Consider the following 22,135-nt stretch of genomic DNA (forward strand, 5'->3'; position numbering starts at 1 on the left):
CAATGTATAAGAATGTGTTTTCCTACCCTTCCCAACACTGGATATTCTCTTTTAAAAATCCTTATTATTTGTAGGTGAAAATGGTTTCTTGTTTTAATTCTTCAGGAAGAATTTTTTAAGTGTAGAAGTAGCACATATATTATGTCTGAAAGGATGATGCTGATATTGTTCAATCATGTTTATAAACTTCTATTTTTATATATTGAAGTAGCTGGTAAAACAAGACTAATTTCTACCTTTGCAGATATATAGCATGACACTGCGATTGTCTGCCTTATTTGAAAGTCGTATTAAAAATATCATCTCTGAATATAAGTCAGCAATCCAGAGTCAGAAGAGGAGAAGGCCACGGTACAGAAAACGTCTAAGAAGCAGCAGCAGTTCATTATCTAGTAGCAGAGCTCCTAGGTATATTACATTGATGTAGCAGTTTAGTTTTCAAAACATTTTGTATGTATTACCTTACTTCTTAAAGTTTATTAACTACTTTGAGGGAATCTCAAGACCCAAGAGGTATTTTATTTTTTTTAAGAACTCTTAAACCTGTATAAAGATGGAGCTGGTAACCTAAAGCTCTGTTTATATGAATTTTACTATACCAAAACCTTTTTTAAAATTTTTTTAATGATTGAAATTTAACTTTGTCCTATTACTAGTTTGAAGTATTTCATTTAAATTGTATTACGTTTCTTCTATGCTTAGTTTAAGCATTTTGTAACATACTATCTATCATAACATATTGCTACTAGAGAAAACTGCTCATTATTATATATTTTTACTTATAGTCCAAAAGGGAAACAGAAGCAAATGAAGCTGCAGCCTAAAAATGACCAGAATACCTCAGTGTCTTATGCCAGGACGAGCACTCCTTTCTCATCTCCTGGTAAATATGTCTTTTGATCTGTATTTTAGCTAAATACTAAGGATATAGAAGAGGCAGCGTGGTTTATAATGCAAAGGGCAATGGATTTGGATATAGAAAAGTTGCATTTTACCCCTAGTTCTTCTACCCCTGTGGCCCTAGGTAAGATATTAGGTCATAGTTTCTTTATTTTTAAAGTAAGGGTGTTAAGACTAGATGAATTTTAAAATAATTTACCTTTAAAATTATGTGACTTTATGATTTTTAACATCTGAAATATCTCAGACCAGTCATCTGCAATATATTTTCCAACATAAAAATTGAAGAGTCATTATGTGAAGAAGTAGTTACATTGGAAACATTTTTTGACATTCTGTGCTTGAAAGTTTCAGTTTTACTTCAGCTCAGTTGTGTCCTACTCTTTGTGACCCCATGGACTGCGGCACGCCAGGCCTCCCTGTCTATCACCAACTCCCGGAGTTTACTCAAACTCATGTGCATTGAGTTGGTGATGGTATCCAACCATCTCATCCTCTGTTGGCCCCTTCTTCTCCTGCCTTCAAGTCTTGGCCAGCATCAGGGTCTGTTCAAATGAGTCAGCTCTGCATCAGGACACCAAAGTGCTTTAGTTTCAGCTTTAGCATCAGTCCTTCCAGTGAATATTCAGGACTGATTTCCTTTAGGATGGACTGGTTGGATCTCCTTGCAGTCCAGGGACTCTCAAGAGTCTTCTCCAATACCATGGTTCAAAGGCATCGATTCTTCAGTGCTCAGCTTTCTTTATAGTCCAACTCTCAATCCATACATGACTACTGGAAAAACCATAGGTTTGATTAGATGGGCCTTCGTTGGCAGTGATGTCTCCACTTTTTAATATGATATCTAGGTTGGTAATAACTTTTCTTCCAAGGAGTGTCTTAGAATTTCATGCTGCAGTCACCATCTGAAGTGATTTTGGAGCTGAAAAACTGAAATCTGTCACTGTTTCAACTGTTTCCCCATCTATTTGCCATGAAGTGATGGGACCAGATGTCATGATCTTAGTTTTCTGAATGTTGAGCTTTAAACCAACTTCTTCACTCTCCTCTTTCACTTTCATCAAGAGGCTCTTTAGTTCTTTACATTCTGCTTTAAGGGTGGTGTCATCTGCATATCTGAGGTTATTGATATTTCTCCTGGCAATCTTGATTCCAGCTTGTGCTTCATCCAGCCCAGTGTTTCTCATGATGTACTCTGCATAGAAGTTAAATAAGCAGGGTGACAATATACAGCCTCTACAGACTCCTTTTCCTATTTGGAACCAGTCTGTTGTTCCATATCCAGTTCTAACTATTGCTTCCTGACTTGCATACAGATTTCTCAAGAGGCAGGTCACGTGGTCTGGTATTCCCATCTCTTTCAGAATTGTCCACAGTTTATTGTTATCCACACAGTCAAAGGCTTTGGCATAGTCAATAAAGCAGAAATAGATGTTTTTCTGGAACTCTCTTGCTTTTTTGATGATCCAATAAATTTTGGCAATTTGATCTCCAGGTCCTCTGCCTTTTTTAAATCCAGCTTGAACATCTGGAAGTACTTCATCTAGAAGTACTCGCTTGGAGAATTTTGAGCGTTACTTTACTAGCATGTGGATGAGTGCAATTGTGTGGCAGTTTGAGCATTCTTTGACATTGCCTTTCTTTGGGATTGAAATGAAAACTGACCTTTTCCAGTCCTGTGGCCACTGCTGAGTTTTCCAAATTTGCTGGCCTATTGAGTGCAGCACTTTCACAGCATCATCTTTTAGAATTTGAAATAGCTTTGATCATAGTGATGCTTCCTAAGGCCCACTTGACTTCACATTCCAGGATGCCTGGCTCTAGGTGAGTGATCATACCATCGTGATTATCTGGGTCATTAAGACCTTTTTTGTATAGTTCTGTGTATTCTTGCCACCTCTTCTTAATATCTTCTGCTCCTGTTATGTCCATTCCATTTCTGTCCTTTATTGAGTCCTTCACATGAGATATTCCCTTGGTATCTAATTTTTTTGAAGAGATCTCTAATCTCTCCCATTCTATTATTTTCCTCTATTTCTTTGCACTGATCACTGAAGAAAGCTTTCTTATCTCTCCTTGCTATTCTTTGGAACTCTGCATTCAAATGGGTCTATCTTTCCATTTCTCCTTTGCCTTTCACTACTCTTCTTTTCACAGCTACTTGTAAGGCCTCTTCAGACAGCCATTTTGCTTTTTTGCATTTCTTTTTCTTGGGGATGGTCTTGATCCTTGTCTACTGTACAGTGTCACAAACCCCTGTCAGTAGTTCTTCAGGCACTCTGTCTGTCAGATCTAATACATTGAATCTATTTTTCATTTCCACTGTATAATCATAAGGGATTTGATTTGGGTCATACCTGAATGATCTAGTGGTTTTCCCTACTTTCTTCAATTTAAGTCTGAGTTTGGCAATAAAGAGTTCATGATCTGAGCCACAGTCAGGTCCCAGTCTTCTTTTTGCTGACTGTACAGAGCATCTTCATCTTTGGCTGCAAAGAATATCATCAATCTGATTTTGGTGTTGACCAACTGGTGATGTCCATATGTAGAGTCTCCTCTCGTATTGTTGGAAAGAGGGTGTTTGCTATGACCGTTGTGTTCTCTAGTTAAAACTCTATTAACCTTTGCCCTGCTTCATTCTGTACCCCAGGGCCAAATTTGCCTGTTACTCCAGGTGTTTCTTAACTTCCTATTTTTGCATTCCAGTCCCCTATAATGAAAAGGACATCTTTTTGGGTATTAGTTCTAGAAGGTCTTGTAGGTCTTCATAGAACAGTTCATCTTCAGCTTCTTCAGCATTACTGGTCAGGGCATAGACTTGGATTACCATGATATTGAATGGTTTGCCTTGGAAACAAACAGAGATCATTCTGTCATTTTTGAGATTGCATCCAAGTACTGCATTTCAGACTCTTTTGTTGACTATGATGGCTACTCCATTTCTTCTAAGGGATTCTTGCCCACAATAGTAGATATAATGGTCATCTGAGTTAAATTCACCAATTTCAGTCCATTTTAGTTCTCTGATTCCTAAAATGTCGACGTTCACTCTTGCCATCTCCTGTTTGACCACTTCCAGTTTACCTGATTCATGGACCTAACATTCCAGGTTCCTATGCAATATTGCTGTTTATAGCATCACACTTTGCTTCTGTCACCAGTCACATCCACAACTGGGTGTTGTTTTTGCTTTGGCTCTGTCTCTTCATTCTTTATGGAGTTATTTCTCTACTGATCTGCAGTAGCATATTGGGGACCTGCCAGCCTGGGGAGTTCATCTTTCAGTATCCTATCTTTTTGCCTTTTCATACTGTTCATGGGGTTCTCAAGGCAAGAATACTGAAGTGGTTTGCCATTCCCTTCTGCAGTGGACCACATTTTCTCATAACTTTCCACTATGACCCGTCCGTCTTGGGTGGCCGTACATGGCATGGCTCATAGTTTGATTAAGTTAAACAAGGCTGTGGTCCATGTGATTAGATTGGTTAGTTTTCTGTGATTGTGGTTTTCAGTCTGTCTGCCCTCTGATGGAGAAGGATAAGAGGCTTATGGAAGCTTCCTGATGGGAGAGACTGACTGAAGGAGAAACTGCATCTTGTTCTGATGTGAGGGGCCATGCTTAGTAAATCCTTAATCCAATTTTGTGTTAATGGGTGGAGCCTGAAAATTTAATGATGTAATAAACCGTTTGTTCTCAAAATATTCATATTTTTTCTTCAATCAACTTGTAATTTTGATGTTAGAGTGAAATAACTGAGTGAGCTATAGTTTTAAAAGCAGCCTTTTTAGTTTTTATGAAAGCATAATTATGTTAACATTATAGTCTTTTTTTAAATATTAAGTTTCAGATGCTGCTGAAGGGCTTTCACTGTATTTACTTGATGATGAACCAGATGGGCCATTTTCTTCATCGAGCTTCAGTGGATATAACCGAAGTGGAAATAGCCATGACCCAGGGAAAGCCAAATCATTTCGAAATAGAGTTTTACCGATTAAGCAAGGTAAGAAATAAATATGAACAGGGCATTTATTCTTTGTTCCTTTATGCCAAACCCTTTAAAAGCTGATATATTTAGGTAGTAAAAATTAGCATATCCTTAAAATTAATGAGGATTTCAATACTGTCAATTTTGAGTCAGATAGGATTTCATATGCACATTTCCATACATATCTTAGTCTTTTAAAATAAAATTTAAAATGAGTAGGGAAGACAAGCTAAATAAAGTGATCTTTCCCTGAGCATATAAAACCCAGACTGTTTGATGTATTTAAGATTGTTCATTTTATTAAACCACATTAAGGAAAAAGGAAAAAAAAAATCAGTATCATCTTTAAATAGGCCTAATATTTCTAAGGGCTACCCGTATTTTACAAAGGGTTTATGTAGAAAAATGAGCCTTCTTTCAGTCAACACCCACTTTTGAAACCTTCTTTTTGTTTTCCAGTTATATAACTCAGATATTCTCTTTCTCCGGGGCCTGCTGTCTCAATAATTCAGGGGTTTTCAGAGTGCTCTACCTATTTCTTGGTAATCCACAGAGGTATTTCAGAAAGTCGCAGAAGAACTTTCTTCTTTCAACCAGAACAACTCTTTTTATTTTTATTTCATGTGATGGGCTTTCATATAACTTTCATTTGAAGAATAATTTTCATTGCTAAAAAGGAAATCACTGACCTAATAATTCATTATCATGTACATCCAGTCTGGACCATGTCTGGGGGCATCAGTTATAAATACTGAACATTATGCAAGCTTTATGTTGTAGACCCTGACCATGTTCAGAGGAAGTTCTGATGTAGTCATCTGAAGTTTGGAAGAATGATTAATATTCTTTTACAAATATCTTTTTTTAGAATATATACATTCTAATTTATATAAATTTTAATGAAAGATTAAGTTGTTTATTAGTATTAAAGTATTAAGTAAATTTAAAATATATATTATAAAATTATATTTTATGTTATATTACAAATATTGAAACGTCTGATTACTTTAAAATAATTAGTGCCTTCATTTTCCCCAGTCTATATCTTTACCTTCACCTTTGATCCTGCTATACATTTTATATTCATTGCCACTTCTCTTTTTGTCCTTTCCTTCACTGTCAAGCTTTTAGAAAGAATAGCTTCTACTCTTTCTTTCCATCTAAACATCCCTTTATCCTTTGTAGTCTGACCTCTGCTGCCACCACTCCCCAAAAGCTGTTCTCCTCAGAATCACCAGTAATCTTCAGTGACCAACCAGTGTCCTTTTCTTAGTACCCCACTTCCTCAATCTCTCTATATCTTTGCATGCTATTGACTACCTGCTCTAGGAAATCCACTGCTTGGCTTCTATGCTCTACTGATTGTATATCTCTGTTTTGCCTATATTTCTATATTTTGTCTATTCTTTGGCTCTTCATGCCTCCTATTTGCAGTTTCTCACTTTTTTTTGTCTTCTACAAATAAAGAAATCTAATAACTACATCAGTCATCTTTATGCTGCTGCTAAGTTGCTTCAGTCGTATCTGACTCTGTGCAACCCCATAGACGGCAGCCCACCAGGCTCCCCCTTCCCTGGGATTCTCCAGCCAAGAACACTGGAGTAGGTTGCCATTTCCTTCTCCAGTGCATGAAAGTGAAAAGTGAAAGTGAAGTCACTCAGTCATGTCCGACTCTTAGGGACCCCACAGTCTGGAGCCTACCAGACTCCTCCATCCATGGGATTTTCCAGGCAAGAGTACTGGAGTGGGGTGCCATTGCCTTCTCCGGTCTTTATGTTAATGACTCCAAATTCATGTATCTAGCCCTAACATCTGTTTGTTCTATCAAATTTAATATAATTTGTATAATTATATTATAATTTATAGTACTTCCTAAAAAAAGTTTCCCTTGTGTGCTTAGCATCCATTTTTCTGTTTCAAGTGTGCTTCTTTCTCTGCACTCACTATTTTAATGACACCGTCATCTTCTGAGTCATCCTGCTTAAAATTTTACAACGTTCTTTGACTCACCTTTTATCCCTCATAAGTGTCACTTTCTAAGTTTTCTAAATTCTGCAACTTTTTAATATCACTTAAATCTCTTGTCTATAGTTCATATTGCTATCCCCATAGTTTTTCACCTAGTCTAGTAGTCAACATGAGTGGTCACAATGAGATACTACAGACTGGGTAGCTTAAACAACAGATACTCATTTTTTAGCAGGTTTATTGAGATACCATTGACATTTAAAAATTGTATGTTTAAAGTGTACCACTTGATATTTTGTTAAATATACATATGCACTGAGAAATGGCCACCAGAGTTAAGCTAACATTATCCATCACCTCTACATAGCCACTGTGTGTGTGTGTGTGTGTGTGTGTGTGTGTGTGTGTGTGTGTAGAAGATTTAAAGTGTAGCCTCTTAGTGAATTTCAGGTATACAATACAGTATTAACTGTTGTCACCATGCTGTATATTCGATAACCAGAATTTATTCATCCAGAATAACTGAATCTGTATCCTTTTACCAACACCTCCGCATTTTTCCTCCCTCCAGCTCCTGGCAGCCACCATCCTACTCTTTGCCTCTATGAGTATGACTCTTTTAAATTACACATATAAGTGATATTGTGCAATATTTCTTTTTCTGTATATTGCTTATTTTGCTTAGCCTAACGTCTTCCAGTTCCATGCATGTTGTAAATGGCAGGATTCCTTTCTTTTATCCATTCATCTATAGGAAGATAGGCTGTTTCCATGTCTTGCCTCTTATGAATACTGCTATATTGAACATGGGAATACAGACATAGCTTCAAGATCCTGATTTGTTTCTTTGGATATGTGCCCAGAAGTAGGATTGCTGAATCAAATGGTAGTTCTGTTTTAGGGAACATCTGTACTGATTTCCATAATGGCTGTACTGATTTACTTTCTCTCCAACAGTGTGCAAGGGTTCCCTTTTCTCTTTATCCTCCCTAACACTTATCTTTTTTTCAATTTTGTATTTTATTATTTAGTTTTTAGAAATTTTTGGCTGTGCTGTGCAACATGTGGGTTCTTAGTTCCCCAACCAGGGATTGAAACTACACCCCCTGCATTGGAAGTGTGTAGTCTTAACCACTGCCAGTCTTTATCTTTTCAATATTAGCCATCCTAATAGCTGTGAACTGATACCTGATTGTGCTTTTGATTTGCATTGCCCTGATGATTAGAGATGTTGTGCACCTTTTCATAAATCTGCAATAGACATTATTTTCTCACAGTTCTGAAAGCTCAAAATCCAAGATCAAGGTGCCAGCAGGACTTTCTTCCTCACATGCTGATGGCTACCTTCTCCCTGTGTCCTCATGTGGCTTTTTCTCTCTATACACAGTCAGGGAGAGCCAGAAAGTACTGGTGTGTCTTTCTCTTCTAAGGATGCCAGTCCTGGTGCATTAGGGCCCATCTACCCTTATGATTTCTTTTAATTTTAATTATTTCTATAAGGGCCCTGTCTCAAAATACAGTCATATTGGGGGCTAGAGCTTCAACATATGCATTTGGCAAAGGTGGGAGGGCACACAAAATTCAGTCCATAACACTTATACCAATCTTGTAATTATGATTACCATATAACCCTACTCTTTGTTCTCTCCAGTTTTTCCAGTCCACTCCTGTTTTCCTCCTACCCTGCTTATCTTTGCCAAATATTTTTTTTTTTTATTTTTAAATGTTGGAATATACCAAGTCTCAGTCCTCAGCTACCTTCTTGCTCTCTCGATGAGCTTTCTCAGTTCTTTTCACCATAAATATTACTTCTTTACTGAAAATTTCCAAAACTATATCTCCAGCTCTATTCTGGTCTCCCTTGATTTCTAGACTGCTATATCCACCTGATTTTCTTTTTCTTCTTAAAATGCTTTAAGATTTCTAGTAGTATTTAAATCTGCAATCTCTATTTTTTTCAACAGCTTGCCCAAACCTATTCTCCTTCATTGTTCTCTAACCAAGCAAAATATATCCAGCATCCACCAAGTTATTCAGGCCATACATAAAACCTTGGAGTTGACTTTCCTTTTTGATTAACACTTCATATCCAGACAGTCAACAATTCCTGTCAGTTTGAACTATAAATGGTGGTTCTGATAGCTCCTCCAGAAGGAAATATGTAAATCCAGTCACTTCTCATCACCTCAATTGGTAAATCTCTCATAATATCTTACATAACATGTCTATTACAGTGTACTGTCAATTGATCTATGCTTCCAATCTTGCCCCTTCTCTGTTCTGTTCTCTGAACAGCAACCATCAGTGTTCAGTCAAGCAGTCGTGTCCAACCCTTTGCGATCCCATGGACTGCAGAATGCCAGGCTTCCCTGTCCTTCATCATCTCCTGGAGCTTGCTCAAACTCATGTCCATTGACTCAGTGATGATGCCATCCAACCAGCTCATCCTCTGTCATTCTCTTCTCCTCCAGCCTTCAGTCTTTCCCAGCATCAGGCTCTTTTCTAAAGAGCTGGCTCTTGGAAACAGATGGACACAGTAATGGAATTTCAGTTTCAGCATCAGTCCTTCCATTGAATATTCCAGGGTTGATTGCCTTTAAAATTGACTGGTTTGATCTCCTTACTGTCTAAGTCTTCTCCAGCACTACAGTTCGAAGGCATCGATTCTGAGGCACTCAACCTTCTTTATGATTTAACTCTCATATCCATACATGACTACTGGAAAAACCATAGCTTTGACTAGATGGACCTTTGTCAGCAAAGTAATGTCTCTGCTTTTTAATATGCTGTCTAGGTTAGTCATCAGAGAAGGCAGTGGCACCCCATTCCAGTACTCTTGCCTGGAAAATCCCATGGACGGAGGAGCCTGGTGGGCTGCAGTCCATGGGGTCACTAAGAGTTGGACATGACTGAGCAACTTCACTTTCAGTTTTCACTTTCATGCATTGGAGAAGTAAATGGCAACCCACTCCAGTGTTCTTGCCTGGAGAATCCCAGGGATGGGGGAGCCTGGTGGGCTGCCGTCTCTGGGGTTGCACAGAGTCGGACACGACTGAAGCGACTTAGCAGCAGCAGCAGCAGCAGGTTAGTCATAGCTTTCCTTCCAAGGAGCAAGTTTGTTTAAATTTCATGGCTGCAGTCACAACCTGCAGTGATTTTGCAGTCCAAGAAAATAAAGTCTGTCACTATTTCCATTGTTTCCACATCTATTTGCCATAGCACAGCAACCCTCAGTTCAGTTCAGTTCAGTCACTCAGTCATGTCCGACTCTTTGCGACCCCATGGACTGCAGCACGCCAGGCCTCCCTGTCCATCACCAACTCCCGGAATTTACCCAAACTCATGTCCATTGAGTCAGTGACCCATCCAACCATCTCATCCTCTTGTCGTCTTCTTCTCCTCCCACCTTCAATCTTTCCCAGCATCAGGGTCTTTTCAAATGAGTCAGTTCTTCACATCAGGTGGCCAAAATATTGGAGTTTCAGCCTCAACATCAGTCCTTCTAATGAATATTCAGGACTGATTTCCTTTAGGATGGACTGGTTGGATCTCCTTGCAGTTCAGGGACTCAAGAGTGTTCTAAAACACCATAGTTCAAAAACATCAATTCTTTAGCACTCAGCTTTCTTTATAGTCCAACTCTCACATTCATACATGACTACTGGAAAAACCATAGCCTTCACTAGATGAAACTTTGTTGGCAAAGTAATGTCTCTGCTTTTTAATATGCTGTCTAGGTTGGTCATAATTTTGCTCCCAAGGAGTAAGCATCTTTTAATTTCATGGCTGCAGTCACCATCTGCAGTGATGTTGGAGCCCCCCAAAATAAAGTCTGTCACTGTTTCCACTGTTTCCCCATCTATTTCCCATGAAGTGATGGGACCAGATGCCATGATCTTAGTTTTCTAAATGTTGAGCTTTAAGCCACCTTTTTCACTCTCCTCTTTCACTTTCATCAAGAGGCTCTTTAGTTCTTCTTCGCTTTCTGCCATAAGGGTGGTATCATCTGCATACCTGAGGTTATCGATATTTCTCCCGGCCATCTTGATTCCAGCTTGTGTTTCTTCCAGTCCAACGTTTCTCATGATGTACTCTGCATAGAAGTTAAATAAGCAGGGTGACAATATACAGCCTTGACATACTCCTTTTCCTATTAGGAAAATCTGTTGTTCCATGTCTAGTTCTAACTGTTGCTTCCTGACCTGCATACAGATTTCTCAAGAAGCAGGTCAGGTGGTCTGGTATTCCCATCTCTTGAAGAATGTTCCATAGTTTCTTGTGAACCACACAGTCACTTTGGCATAGTCAATAGAGCAGAAGATGTTTTTCTGAAACTCTCTTGCTTTTTTGATAATCCAACAGATGTTAGCAATTTGATTGATCTCTGGTTCCTCTGCATTTTGTAAAACCAGCTTGAACATTTGGAAATTCACAGTTCATGTATTGTTGAAGCCTGGCTTGGAGAATTTTGAGTATTACTTTACTAGCATGTGAGATGAGTGCAATTGTGCGGTAGATTGAGCATTTATTGGTGTTGCCTTTCTTAGGGATTGGAATGAAAGCCGACCTTTTCCAGTCCTGTGGCCACTGCTGAGTTTTCCAAATTTGTTGGCATATTGAGTGCAGCACTCTCACAACATCATCTTTTAGGATTTCAGATAGCTCAATCGGAATTCCATCAACTCCACTAGCTTTGATCATAGTGATACTTCGTAAGGCCCATTTGACTTCACAGTCCAGGATGTCTGGCTCTAGGTGCATGATCACACCATTGTGATTATCTGGTTTATGAAGATCTTTTTTGTACGGTTCTTCTGTGAATTCTTGCCACCTCTTCTTAATATCTTCTGCTTCTGTTATATCCATACCATTTCTGTCCTTTATTAGGTCCATCTTTGTATGAAATATTCTCTTGGTATCTCTAATTTTCTTGAAGAGATCTCTAGTCTTTCCAGTCTGTTGTTTGCCTCTATTTCTTTGCATTGATCACTGAGGAAGGCTTTCTTATCTCTCCTTGCTATTCTTTGGAACTCTGCATTCATATGGGTATATCTTTCCTTTTCCCCTTTGCTTTTTGCTTCTCTTCTTTTCACAGTTATTTTTAAGGCCTTCTCAGACAGCCATTTTGCTTTTTTGCTTTTCTTTTTCTTGTGGATGGCCTTGAGCCCTGTCTCCTGTACTGTGTCATGAACCTCTGTCCATAGTTCATCAGGCACTCTACCAGATCTAGTCCTGTAAATCTATTTCTCACTTCCACTGTATAATTTTTAGGGATTTGATTTAGGCCATACCTGAATGGTCTAGTGGTTTTCCCTACTTTCTTCAATTTAAGTCTGAATTTGGCAATAAGGAGTTCATGATCTGAGCTACAGTCAGCTCCCGGTCTATTTTTTGCTGACTGTAGAGAGCTGCTCCATCATTGGCTGCAATTAATATAATCAATCTGATTTTGGTGTTGACCCTCCAGTGATGTCCACGTGTAGAGTCTTCTCTTGTGTTGCTGGAAGAGGATGTTTGCTATGACCAGTGTGTCCTCTTGGTAAAACTCTATTAACCTTTGCCCTGCTTCATTCTGTATTCCAAGGCCAAATTTGCCTGTTACTCCAGATGTTTCTTGACTTCCTACTTTTGCATTCCAGTCCCCTATAATGAAAAGGACATCTTTTTTGGGTGTTACTTCTAGAAGGCCTTGTGGGTCTTCATAGAACCATTCAACTTCAGCTTCTTCAGCATTACTGGTCAGGGCATAGATTTGGATTACCGTGAAATTGAATGGTTTGGCTTGGAAATGAACAGAGAGCATTCTGTTTTTGAGATTGCATCCAAGTACTACTGACTGCATTGTGGACTCTTTTGTTGACTATGATGTCTACTCCATTTCTTCTAAGGGATTCTTGCCTTCAATCACAGAAAATTAACCAATCTAATCACATGGACCATAGCCTTGTCTAACTCAATGAAACTATGAGCCATGCTGTGTAGGGCCACCCAGAACAGATGGGTCATGGTGGAGAGTTCTGACAAAATATGGTCCACTTCAAAGGGAGTGGCAAACCACTTCCGTATTCTTTCCTTGAGAACCCCATAAACAGTATGAAAGGCAAAAAGATAGGACACTGAAAGATGAACTCCCCAGGTCGGTAGGTCCCCAATATGCTACTGGAGATCAGTGGAGAAATAATTCCAGGAAGAATTAAGAGATGGAACCAAAGCAAAAACAACACCCAGTTGTGGATGTGACTGGTGATGGAAGCAAAGTCTGATGCTATAAAGAGCAGTACTGCATAGGAACCTGGAATGTTAGGTCCATGAATCAAGGCAAATTGGAAGTGGTCAAACAGGAGATGGCAAGAGTGAACGTTGACATTTTAGGAATCAGATAACTAAAATGAACTGGAATGGCTAATATTAACTCAGATGACAGCAACCATAGCACTCTTTTAATGTAAATTGAATGCTGTCATTCTCTAGCTTTAAAATTCTACATTGGCTGTTATCTCCAACTCATTTCCTATTTTTCTCTTCTACTCTTAATTTTACTGGTTTCTGTCTCCTCCAGTGAAAGTCCAGATATCACCTCATTCAGTTTTTTTCTCAAATACTGCCTCAGCCAAAAAAATCTTCCCTAGCTGTTATACATACATTCACACTCTTTTCTTTACCCACTTTTCCTTTTCTTTATAACCCATTTTAGTACTTGAAATTATTTATTTGTCTGCTTCATTGTCTATCAGGGTTTCCACACTAAAATATAAATTCAAGGAGCAAATACTTTGTCTCATCATTGCCATATTCCAGTGTCCAAACAATGCCTAGTTGATAATAAGTAGTCAGTAATAATTGTTGAATGAATGCATAAAATTATTCTAAACACGTGCCCATGTTCCCTCCTAGAGTTGAAGCCCTTACATTTTTGCCTAGCTTTTTCATCCCCCGTCATCCCTACACAGTCCCTTCATCCCTGCAAAAATTAGTCAGACAAAAATAAAAACCTTAATATCTTCCATTTCAGGAGCTTCCCTGGTGGCTTAGTGATAAAGAATCTGCCTACTAATGCAAGAGATGTGGGTTCGATCCCTGGGTTAGGAAGATCCTCTGGAGGAGGAAATTGCAACTCACTCCAATATTCTTGCTTGGGAAATCCCATTGACAGAGGAGCCTGTCAGGCTGCAGTCCATGGGATTGTAAATGAGTCAAACATCACTTAGCATCTAAACAACAATATCTTCCATTTCAAACAGATTTAAATTCATACTCCAACACTCTGTATGGTTTTACCCCATCTATATTTGGGCACCAAATATTTTTTGATAGATTGTTTCTTTAATTTTGAAGCTAAATAATCATCTTATCAGTGTCAAAGCTTAACTTTAAAAAATTATTCATCTTGATTTAGATCACTCCCTTGATGGACCCCTTACAAATGGTGATGGCAGAGAGCCCCGGACAGGAATCAAGAGAAAACTACTTAGTGCATCAGAAGAAGATGAAATCATGGGAAGAGAAGAGAAAGAGAAAAAAGAAACAAAAGAGAAATCACATTTATCCTGCTCAGAGAGTGGAGAGTTAGAATCCAGTTTAAGTTCTGAAAGTACCTGTGGTTCTGATTCTGACTCTGAATCAACTTCCAGAACAGATCAAGATTATGTAGATGGAGACCATGATTATAGCAAATTCATACAAACTAGGCCTAAAAGAAAACTCAGAAAGCAATATGCCAATGGAAAAAGAAACTGGAAAACGAGAGGCACGGGAGGAAGGGGCAGATGGGGCAGATGGGGTAGATGGAGTAGAGGAGGCAGAGGAAGAGGAGGCAGGGGACGAGGCAGTCGAGGAAGAGGTGGAGGTGGTGGGAGAGGGAGAGGAAGAGGGAGAGGAGGAAGAGGTGCTTCTAGAGGAGCCACCAGAGCCAAACGTGCACGTATTACAGATGATGAATTTGATACTATGTTTTCAGGACGCTTCAGTAGACTGCCTCGAATTAAAACAAGAAACCAAGGCAGGAGGACTGTTTTATATAATGATGATTCTGATAATGACAATTTTGTGTCCACTGAAGATCCTCTGAATCTTGGTACATCCAGATCAGGCAGAGTGCGTAAAATGACAGAAAAAGCCAGGGTTAGCCATCTCATGGGATGGAATTATTAGCAGTTAATAAATTTAAAATAATTTTAAAAATTCAATGGCCTTCTACTGCAGGGAATTTACCAGGAAATCTACAAAGCAAGTTGTGTGGGGACTTCTGCTTCCTTTCACATTGGTGCTTTTCCATTATGCCAGTATACATTTGTTTCAAGACTTTTGATCTCCACACTTCATTTGTTCAAACAAGCCTTACTCATTAGGCCTTAAATTAAAAAAAAAAAAATTCTACACACACACACACACACAAACCACAGACACACTACAGATTTACTACATTAAGGGAGCATTCAGCTTCTTAAGAGTAGCATGACATTTTTATCTAAATGGAATATCCCTCTTTTGCTTTTGTATCACAGAAGTATAGCACCTTCTTACAGAGTTTTATATAGTTTGTTTTTGCCATTTTGATTCTTGTACCAGTAATAATAACTTTTGCACAATACACCAATCCTAAAGGCAGCTATTAAATGTTTACAGTTTCTATATTGTAAGAACGATCTGGATTATTTTACTCTTCCCAGGCCAAACTTTCATGAATTGTACTGAACTGAAGTATATATTTATACTACAGTTATTTTTTGGGGGTGGGAGGGTTCTTAATATGCTTTTCATTGATTTGCTTAATTCATGTTAAAGGTGAGAAAGGGTTGGTGCCTTGTAAATATGTAGCAGATCTTTGTGGTGTGTCCTGATGTGTGCATTAACTTTATTAAAAAGGAATACTTGAGGTATCAATCTAGACAAGGTGCCAAATGCAAAAGTTTCTTGCATCCTTTTTCTTTTTTCTGTTATATTTTATTGCATTAATAGAACTTGTGTAGCTTAAAGAATAACTTAAACATTTGAAAAATCCTCATCCACAAAGAATAACTGAATAGTAGCTCAGCTACCTCTATTAACTACAACTACTGGAAACATTAAAAAAAATAGATGCTGTTATTCATTACTAACTAAGGAGAAATAGAACAAGCTTGGTAGGAATGAATACTCATAAGTTATAAGCTGAGAGGTTGTTGATAATTGTATTGGCTCTCAAATGAATAGTTGTAATTAAATTTTCTCAAGTATCATAAGCTCTACCTTATTAGGCTTTTCTTAGAGCATATTTGTGTAAGTAGACTTGATCTACTGCTTATATATCCCTGCTACCACTTGCTATTTAATAACAGCTGTGAGTGACTGATATTGAATTTGTAACTGTAGCACAGCACCTAGTTTGAGTTAAAATGTTTTAGCTAGCTAATATTTTGAATCAATGTAGGTTCAGCTCATACCATTCCAAAGGGTTCTTCTGTTAATCTTTCAGAATAGAACCTGGTTGCACTGCACACTGATATTTTGAGTCATTATTTTATAGATTAAAAATAAACCCTATGGTCTTGTTTACAGCAGTAGAGTGCACATTGGTTCCATAAGTGAGCTTGAGTTCCAAGATCAATTTTACTCCTCAAATTTGAGAGATTGCAAATTTGCTAATTCATTAGATACCTAGATTTTTGAGGTAAGAATAATATTGATCTCTGTTTTTGTAACAACCAATTTGCCCATAGATCAGACTTATGGAATAAAAGGAACTTCTTAATATATGCTTAGTAATCCCAGGATATTTCTTAAGCTAATGTATTTGTCTCATGTTTTCAATCATTTCATGCATCTGAAAATCCTTAAGTGCAGAGGAAGGAGTACACACATAGCATTGCTTTTTTGGTTGGGTTGGGTGGGGGATTTTCTTGGACTAACATCTTTAAGCAATTTTCACTTGCAGTAGAAATGATGTTCAGGCTTTAAGAAAGTATTGTGAATTATTAATGGAATTAATTTCTATTTCCTGACAGTAGATCAAGTTTATTTTTGGTTGTTGTAGTCTACTTTTCACTAAACCAAAATTACTTCTGGTTGTAACTCAGCTGCCACTTTTAACCCATAATATAGATTTTAAAACATTCATGTTTAAAACTCTGCATTTGATTTTTTATAAAATGTACTATTTTAGTTATTCATATCTTGGACATTTAGACTAAATTTGTGCCTGTGTTTTCCTGGAATTAATAACACTTTGGCCTACCCTATTCAAAGTAACATAGTTACTTAAATTCATGGATATATCCAAATGTGTATCATGTATATCGTTGTAGTGTGAAAAATTTTTTTGACATTCTTCTATGAAGAGCTGACCTCTTGAAATGTAGAAGAATTGCCATTTGTGTGATTTAGCTATCTCAAGCTTTATTTATAATTTATTTTGAAAAATAAAAATGGCACATTTATTTCCCAAATGTCAAGATTTTCTAGGTTTAGATAATTAGAATAAAAAGGGTGAAGACATTTTAAATAATATTTTATATGTAGTGAGATACTGTGAAAATACTAGTGAACAGCATTTTGCTGTAATGTTGATTTCAGTTATTAGGATGTAAAGAGTTAGTCGCCAGGGTATGTTAGATGAGCATAGTTTTCACTTACTACAAAACAGATAATTTCTGTTTGCATGCAAATTATTTTAATAAGTGTAAAAATAAAAGTTTGGAAGACAGTGTTTTTACCTTTATATCTGGATTCCCACCCCCCAATTTATACTTTGCCTTTTTTTTTTTTTTTTGTAATATCACCTCTTGTGAATGTGTTGTAATTTGTATTGCATTGATATTTTATCACTTTAATTTTTTAGAGGTTCTTTAAACCTAAATAAGATCTGGGTTTAGCCATAGCAAAGCAAGTAGGAAATGAGCTAAGAAATTTGAAAAAAAAAAAAAAAAGTCTAAATTTTAAATGAATTTCTAAGAAAAAAGTTACATTTAGGTCCATGGGAGCATATACATGTAAAAGCCTATTCCCGTTCTAGATATTAATAGTCAATGAATTGTAATATTTCTCATGAATGCTAATAATGTTTAAATTCCCAGCTTTAAGATTCTAGCATGTGTATCTGTTTATGAAACAGATTGTGTTGCTTCTATGGCTTGCTGTGTGTATCTCTTCCAGCAACAGGATGCTCTCTAAAACATTCACTGGCCTCTTAGTGTAATGACTAAATTTGTGTGTGTGTGCATGCACGCGTGCACTTGTGTGTGCGTGCACAGATCTATAGATTTTTTCCCCTCAACTTAACATGTTTTATCTCAGACATTAAAAAAAAAGTTGATATGGAAGACAGCTGTATTCACTGTCTACCAATTCATTGCTTCTGTTGTAAAGCACTTACCCTGTATATATTACTGCTTGATTATCCATATCATTATGCCTTCTAGATAAACAATCTGGGTTTTGTTGTGTACATATGCCCTGTTTTTAAAATTTAATTTGCCCTTCTTTCATGTGTTTCTTTGTCCGTTTCCTTTCCCAGAGATCAGGCTTGTGCTCGAATTCTTCCATACAGCACTTTGTTTCACCCAGAGGCTAGGAAACTGAGTAAAATTATTAAATCTTATTCTGCACAACTGTGTGCTCAGATATCTAACTCAGCCTTCCAATATTTTAAAGTAAATTTGAGTGATTTATCTTTGTTATTGCTTTTGTTGTTATCCTAGATTGTCATCAGATAGTAATAACAGAATGATTGAAATAGAAAGATGTGTATGCCACTTCTAACTTTTGATAAAAACTTTTTGGAGAATTTTTCAAAATTTGTATCTTGTAGTGATAAAATTAAACATCTATTACTTGCTTTTATATCTCGGGAATTATTTTATGCACATTTATCAACTGGTACTTATGTTTAAAGTTGGCATTTTCTTTTTAAGTTGGGATTTTCACATCCACAGAAGGGAGACTTTACTAGATAATTTTCAGTATGCTTTGATATCCTGCCTTTTAAACAATAACCAACATTTTGAGTTGGGAAATAAATAATTACTTCTGGGGGAAGAAATGGAACTTTTAACATTTAAAGTTCATTGTTTTAAATGTTAATTCCATCCCCAACATTTTTGTGTTACGTGAGGCTTTATGAAAGTTATTGAAAGTAGAATATTAAAAGATCATTTTCCCAAATTTAACAAGTTTTGATTAAATTTTAATTATGAAGTTAAATTATATTTATGGTGCTGTATTTTGTATAATATGTATTGTCCTCAAATTTCTTGACACTTATTTCTCATATAGTCTTATCCTTATTTCCTATTCCATCATTTCTGTCCTGCTTGCTCTTACCTTCATTTCTCTTTCTTCAATGAAGGCTGTACCTAATTTAGCAAACTTCGACAAAACTGGCAATTTATGATTCATTGATGGGAGAAGTACAGTAGAAAGGCCCTGCAGTTTAGAGTTAAGATGTGTTTGTTTATTTATATGTGTGCCCATTTGTTATTCTTAGACCTATCTTAATTAAATTTAGAATATGATACTTTGACATAAAAGCATTGTAAGTATTTTCTAAAAAATAAAACTATTGATACATATTAAAATTGCCATTGGTAATTGACTTTTGAAATCACATACAAGAATATTTAGAAACCCACTTGGGAAATGTGGTTTACATGTGTCACCAGATACATATTAGGCAGTACTACAAATGTTAATTCTTTAAACAATACTGTGGTGATGGCAATCAGTAATTTATTTCTTTGTCCTGTAACTTATCATCCTTGTCTTTTGTAATTCCTAACAAAGTATTAACAAAATTGTACCTTATGTTTGTTCTTAGTATCCGTAAATTTTAAGGTAGAAAATCTTTCAGTTAATAGTTGATGTGATGTTGTATATGGGCAAAATGTCCATTAAACTAAAATTCAGTAAAGAAAGGTAAACTAAACTGGCTTGGTTTATAAAAGATGTTTTGTTTGGCAGTTATTAGTCATTATAAGCAATTATCTTCAAAGAAAAAAACTGGAATAATTTGTTGCCATTCTTTATGGGATGTTTACAATAAAATTCCAAGTTGTTTGGAATCAGTTGCACTCTTGCTGCTTTGTGCTTCAACTCAGATACTGGAGATAAATTAACAAGAAAAAAGAAATATGGAGTTACCTTTCCATTATCCAGCTTCAAAGACTGTGACATGTAACTCTTAGGCCTTTCCTTTCTTATTTCTTGTCATATAGTATTTTTTTGTTATTATTTTAGTCTAAGAAACTAGGGTGCTTCCTTCTAGCAAAGAAAATTAAGGTTGTTTTTTTTTTTTTTTTTCCTTAGTTGTTTCAGATATTCTTTGGGTCATTTTTAGGTAATAACTATGTTAACATTTCAAATGTGGGCTGCTTGGTTCATTAAAAAATAGCCGGCAAAGCTTTATTTAACATTTTGTTTTATAGAGAGAGCTCTTTGAAATGAATAAATTTCTAATGTGTTTAAAGCTTCTTCCAAGTTGTAGCAGCTGAGCTTATGAATCTCCACCATTCTTATTTATAGTAAAATTGCCCACAGAGACTTAACTATATTATAAATGGTGCTTTGATTCAATGTATGTGAAAGAGGGAGAGAAGTAAGGTTAGAGGTAACTTTTGAGCCAGGAAGTGAAGACTCATTTAACAAGAATATTCCACTTCTGCAACTAAACGGTTGCTGAGAATTTTCTTCCCAATGGTCAGAACTCCATTCAGTTCAAGGTAAGTGAGCTGGCTAAAGACTGGACTGTATGTTTTATACATGCACTGTATTTTGTGCATTTAGAATTAAGAAATAAGGTATTTAGAAAAAAAATACTACCTTTGCCTTCCAGCATCATCCTATGGCTATGAGAGTAGTCCACATTTTTGTAATATTTGGAGATTGAAGTGGAGATACATTGTTTGGTATTTATGTGTAGTTGCTTCATTGGTTAAAGATAGCCCTCTTTAAAGATACAGAAGTGTACCTTAAAAATTATTTATTAACAGGATCTGATGTCTTCTGACTTCACCTGATAGGTTTTTTAAGATTGTTGTTATTAAGTCACTAAATCTTGTCAGACTCTTCTGTGACTCCATGCACTGTAGCCCACCACCTCTGTCCATGGGATTTCCCAGACAAAAATACTAGAGTAGGTTGCCATTTCCTTCTCCAGGGGATCTTCCTGACCCAGGGATTGAGCCCCTCCTCTCCTGCATTGCAGGTGGATTCTTTACCTCTGAGCCAATGGTGAAGCCCTTTGAAGATAGAAAAAGTAAATAATTTTTTATAACAAAATTTTACAGCAGTTTCCAGAGGATCCATTTTTTTCCTAGTTGGAAAGGTCAAAGACAGAGTGCTCTCTACCCTATTCTTGAGTTACATGTCCCTGATAATTTAAAACTACTTTCCATAAGTGCACAAAAGAAAACCTGTGTATTGAGCCTGTGGGTTGGTTTTCTTTGGATACTTAAGCCTGTATACTTATGATTGCTTTCTTAGGGCTTTTATATAAGTACTTAAAAGGATTTTTTTTTTAATGCTACTTATTGTTAGTAAACCAAATATATCATTAAATAAAAAAGAACTTTTTATGGTATCAATGTTTTACTGAATTTTGAAGAAAATTTTTTTTCCTATTTTTGTAACTTTAGTATTTGCCAGCTATGTCAGTTGCCTTAATAAAGTTACTTCACCTGTCAGTTATAAAACAGCTAATAGATAATTCTAACTTTTATTAATTATTAATAAATTAAACCTTAATTTGACATTGGAGCACTTTCTTTGAAGCTAGTATCCTTTAATTTGTAAACTTTATGTACTATTAGATTGCCTTCTCAGCATCTTTATGTTCTTCAGAAAATAAGTTTTATAGTAAATATATGAAGAAATAAAAACATTTTAAATTGCTTGATTTAGGTTACTAATATTACTTGGTGGAATTTATTCATTTTTAAGAATGCTTTTGTGGTTGACTTTTGTCTTGTTACAGTTCTAAGTAGTATTTGTATAGCACGATGTTAATTTATGTTTGGTATTTTGTGTATTCTGTCAAGTAATTTAAGGCATTAAACCTCTGAAGGTGTTTTTTAATATCATTTTTCTTTGCTTTTTAGAAAACCTTTAGAATATGATGCTAAAATGAGATATTTCAGCCCAAATTATACATTAACTCATTTTTTAGAGGATTTTTTTTTGTAACTGTTGGTTATTGTTCACCTAAAACATTAATGATATACTGGTCATTCTGAATTGTTTGTTTGTTAATATATATATATTTTTTTTTAATTTGGCTGCTCCAGATCTTAGTTGAGGTATGCGAGATCTAG

The 22,135-nt window shown here is 36.4% G+C and overlaps 1 protein-coding gene across 1 annotated transcript in view; it reads left to right on the forward strand.

Annotated features, from left to right (window-relative positions):
- BRWD3 (bromodomain and WD repeat domain containing 3) overlaps positions 1–15,630 on the forward strand; it is a 153,704-nt gene extending 138,074 nt beyond the window's left edge. Inside the window, exons 38-41 of the mRNA XM_068962335.1 lie at positions 245–408; positions 786–883; positions 4,743–4,901; positions 14,251–15,630. Of these exons, the coding sequence (XP_068818436.1) occupies positions 245–408; positions 786–883; positions 4,743–4,901; positions 14,251–15,005 (1,176 nt within the window). The 3' untranslated portion in view covers positions 15,006–15,630. The remainder of the gene's footprint in view (positions 1–244; positions 409–785; positions 884–4,742; positions 4,902–14,250) is intronic.
- The last annotated feature ends 6,505 nt before the right edge of the window (positions 15,631–22,135 follow it).

This window comes from Capricornis sumatraensis, chromosome X (assembly GCF_032405125.1).
Source record: "Capricornis sumatraensis isolate serow.1 chromosome X, serow.2, whole genome shotgun sequence".
In the NCBI taxonomy this organism is placed as follows: Eukaryota; Metazoa; Chordata; class Mammalia; order Artiodactyla; family Bovidae; genus Capricornis; species Capricornis sumatraensis.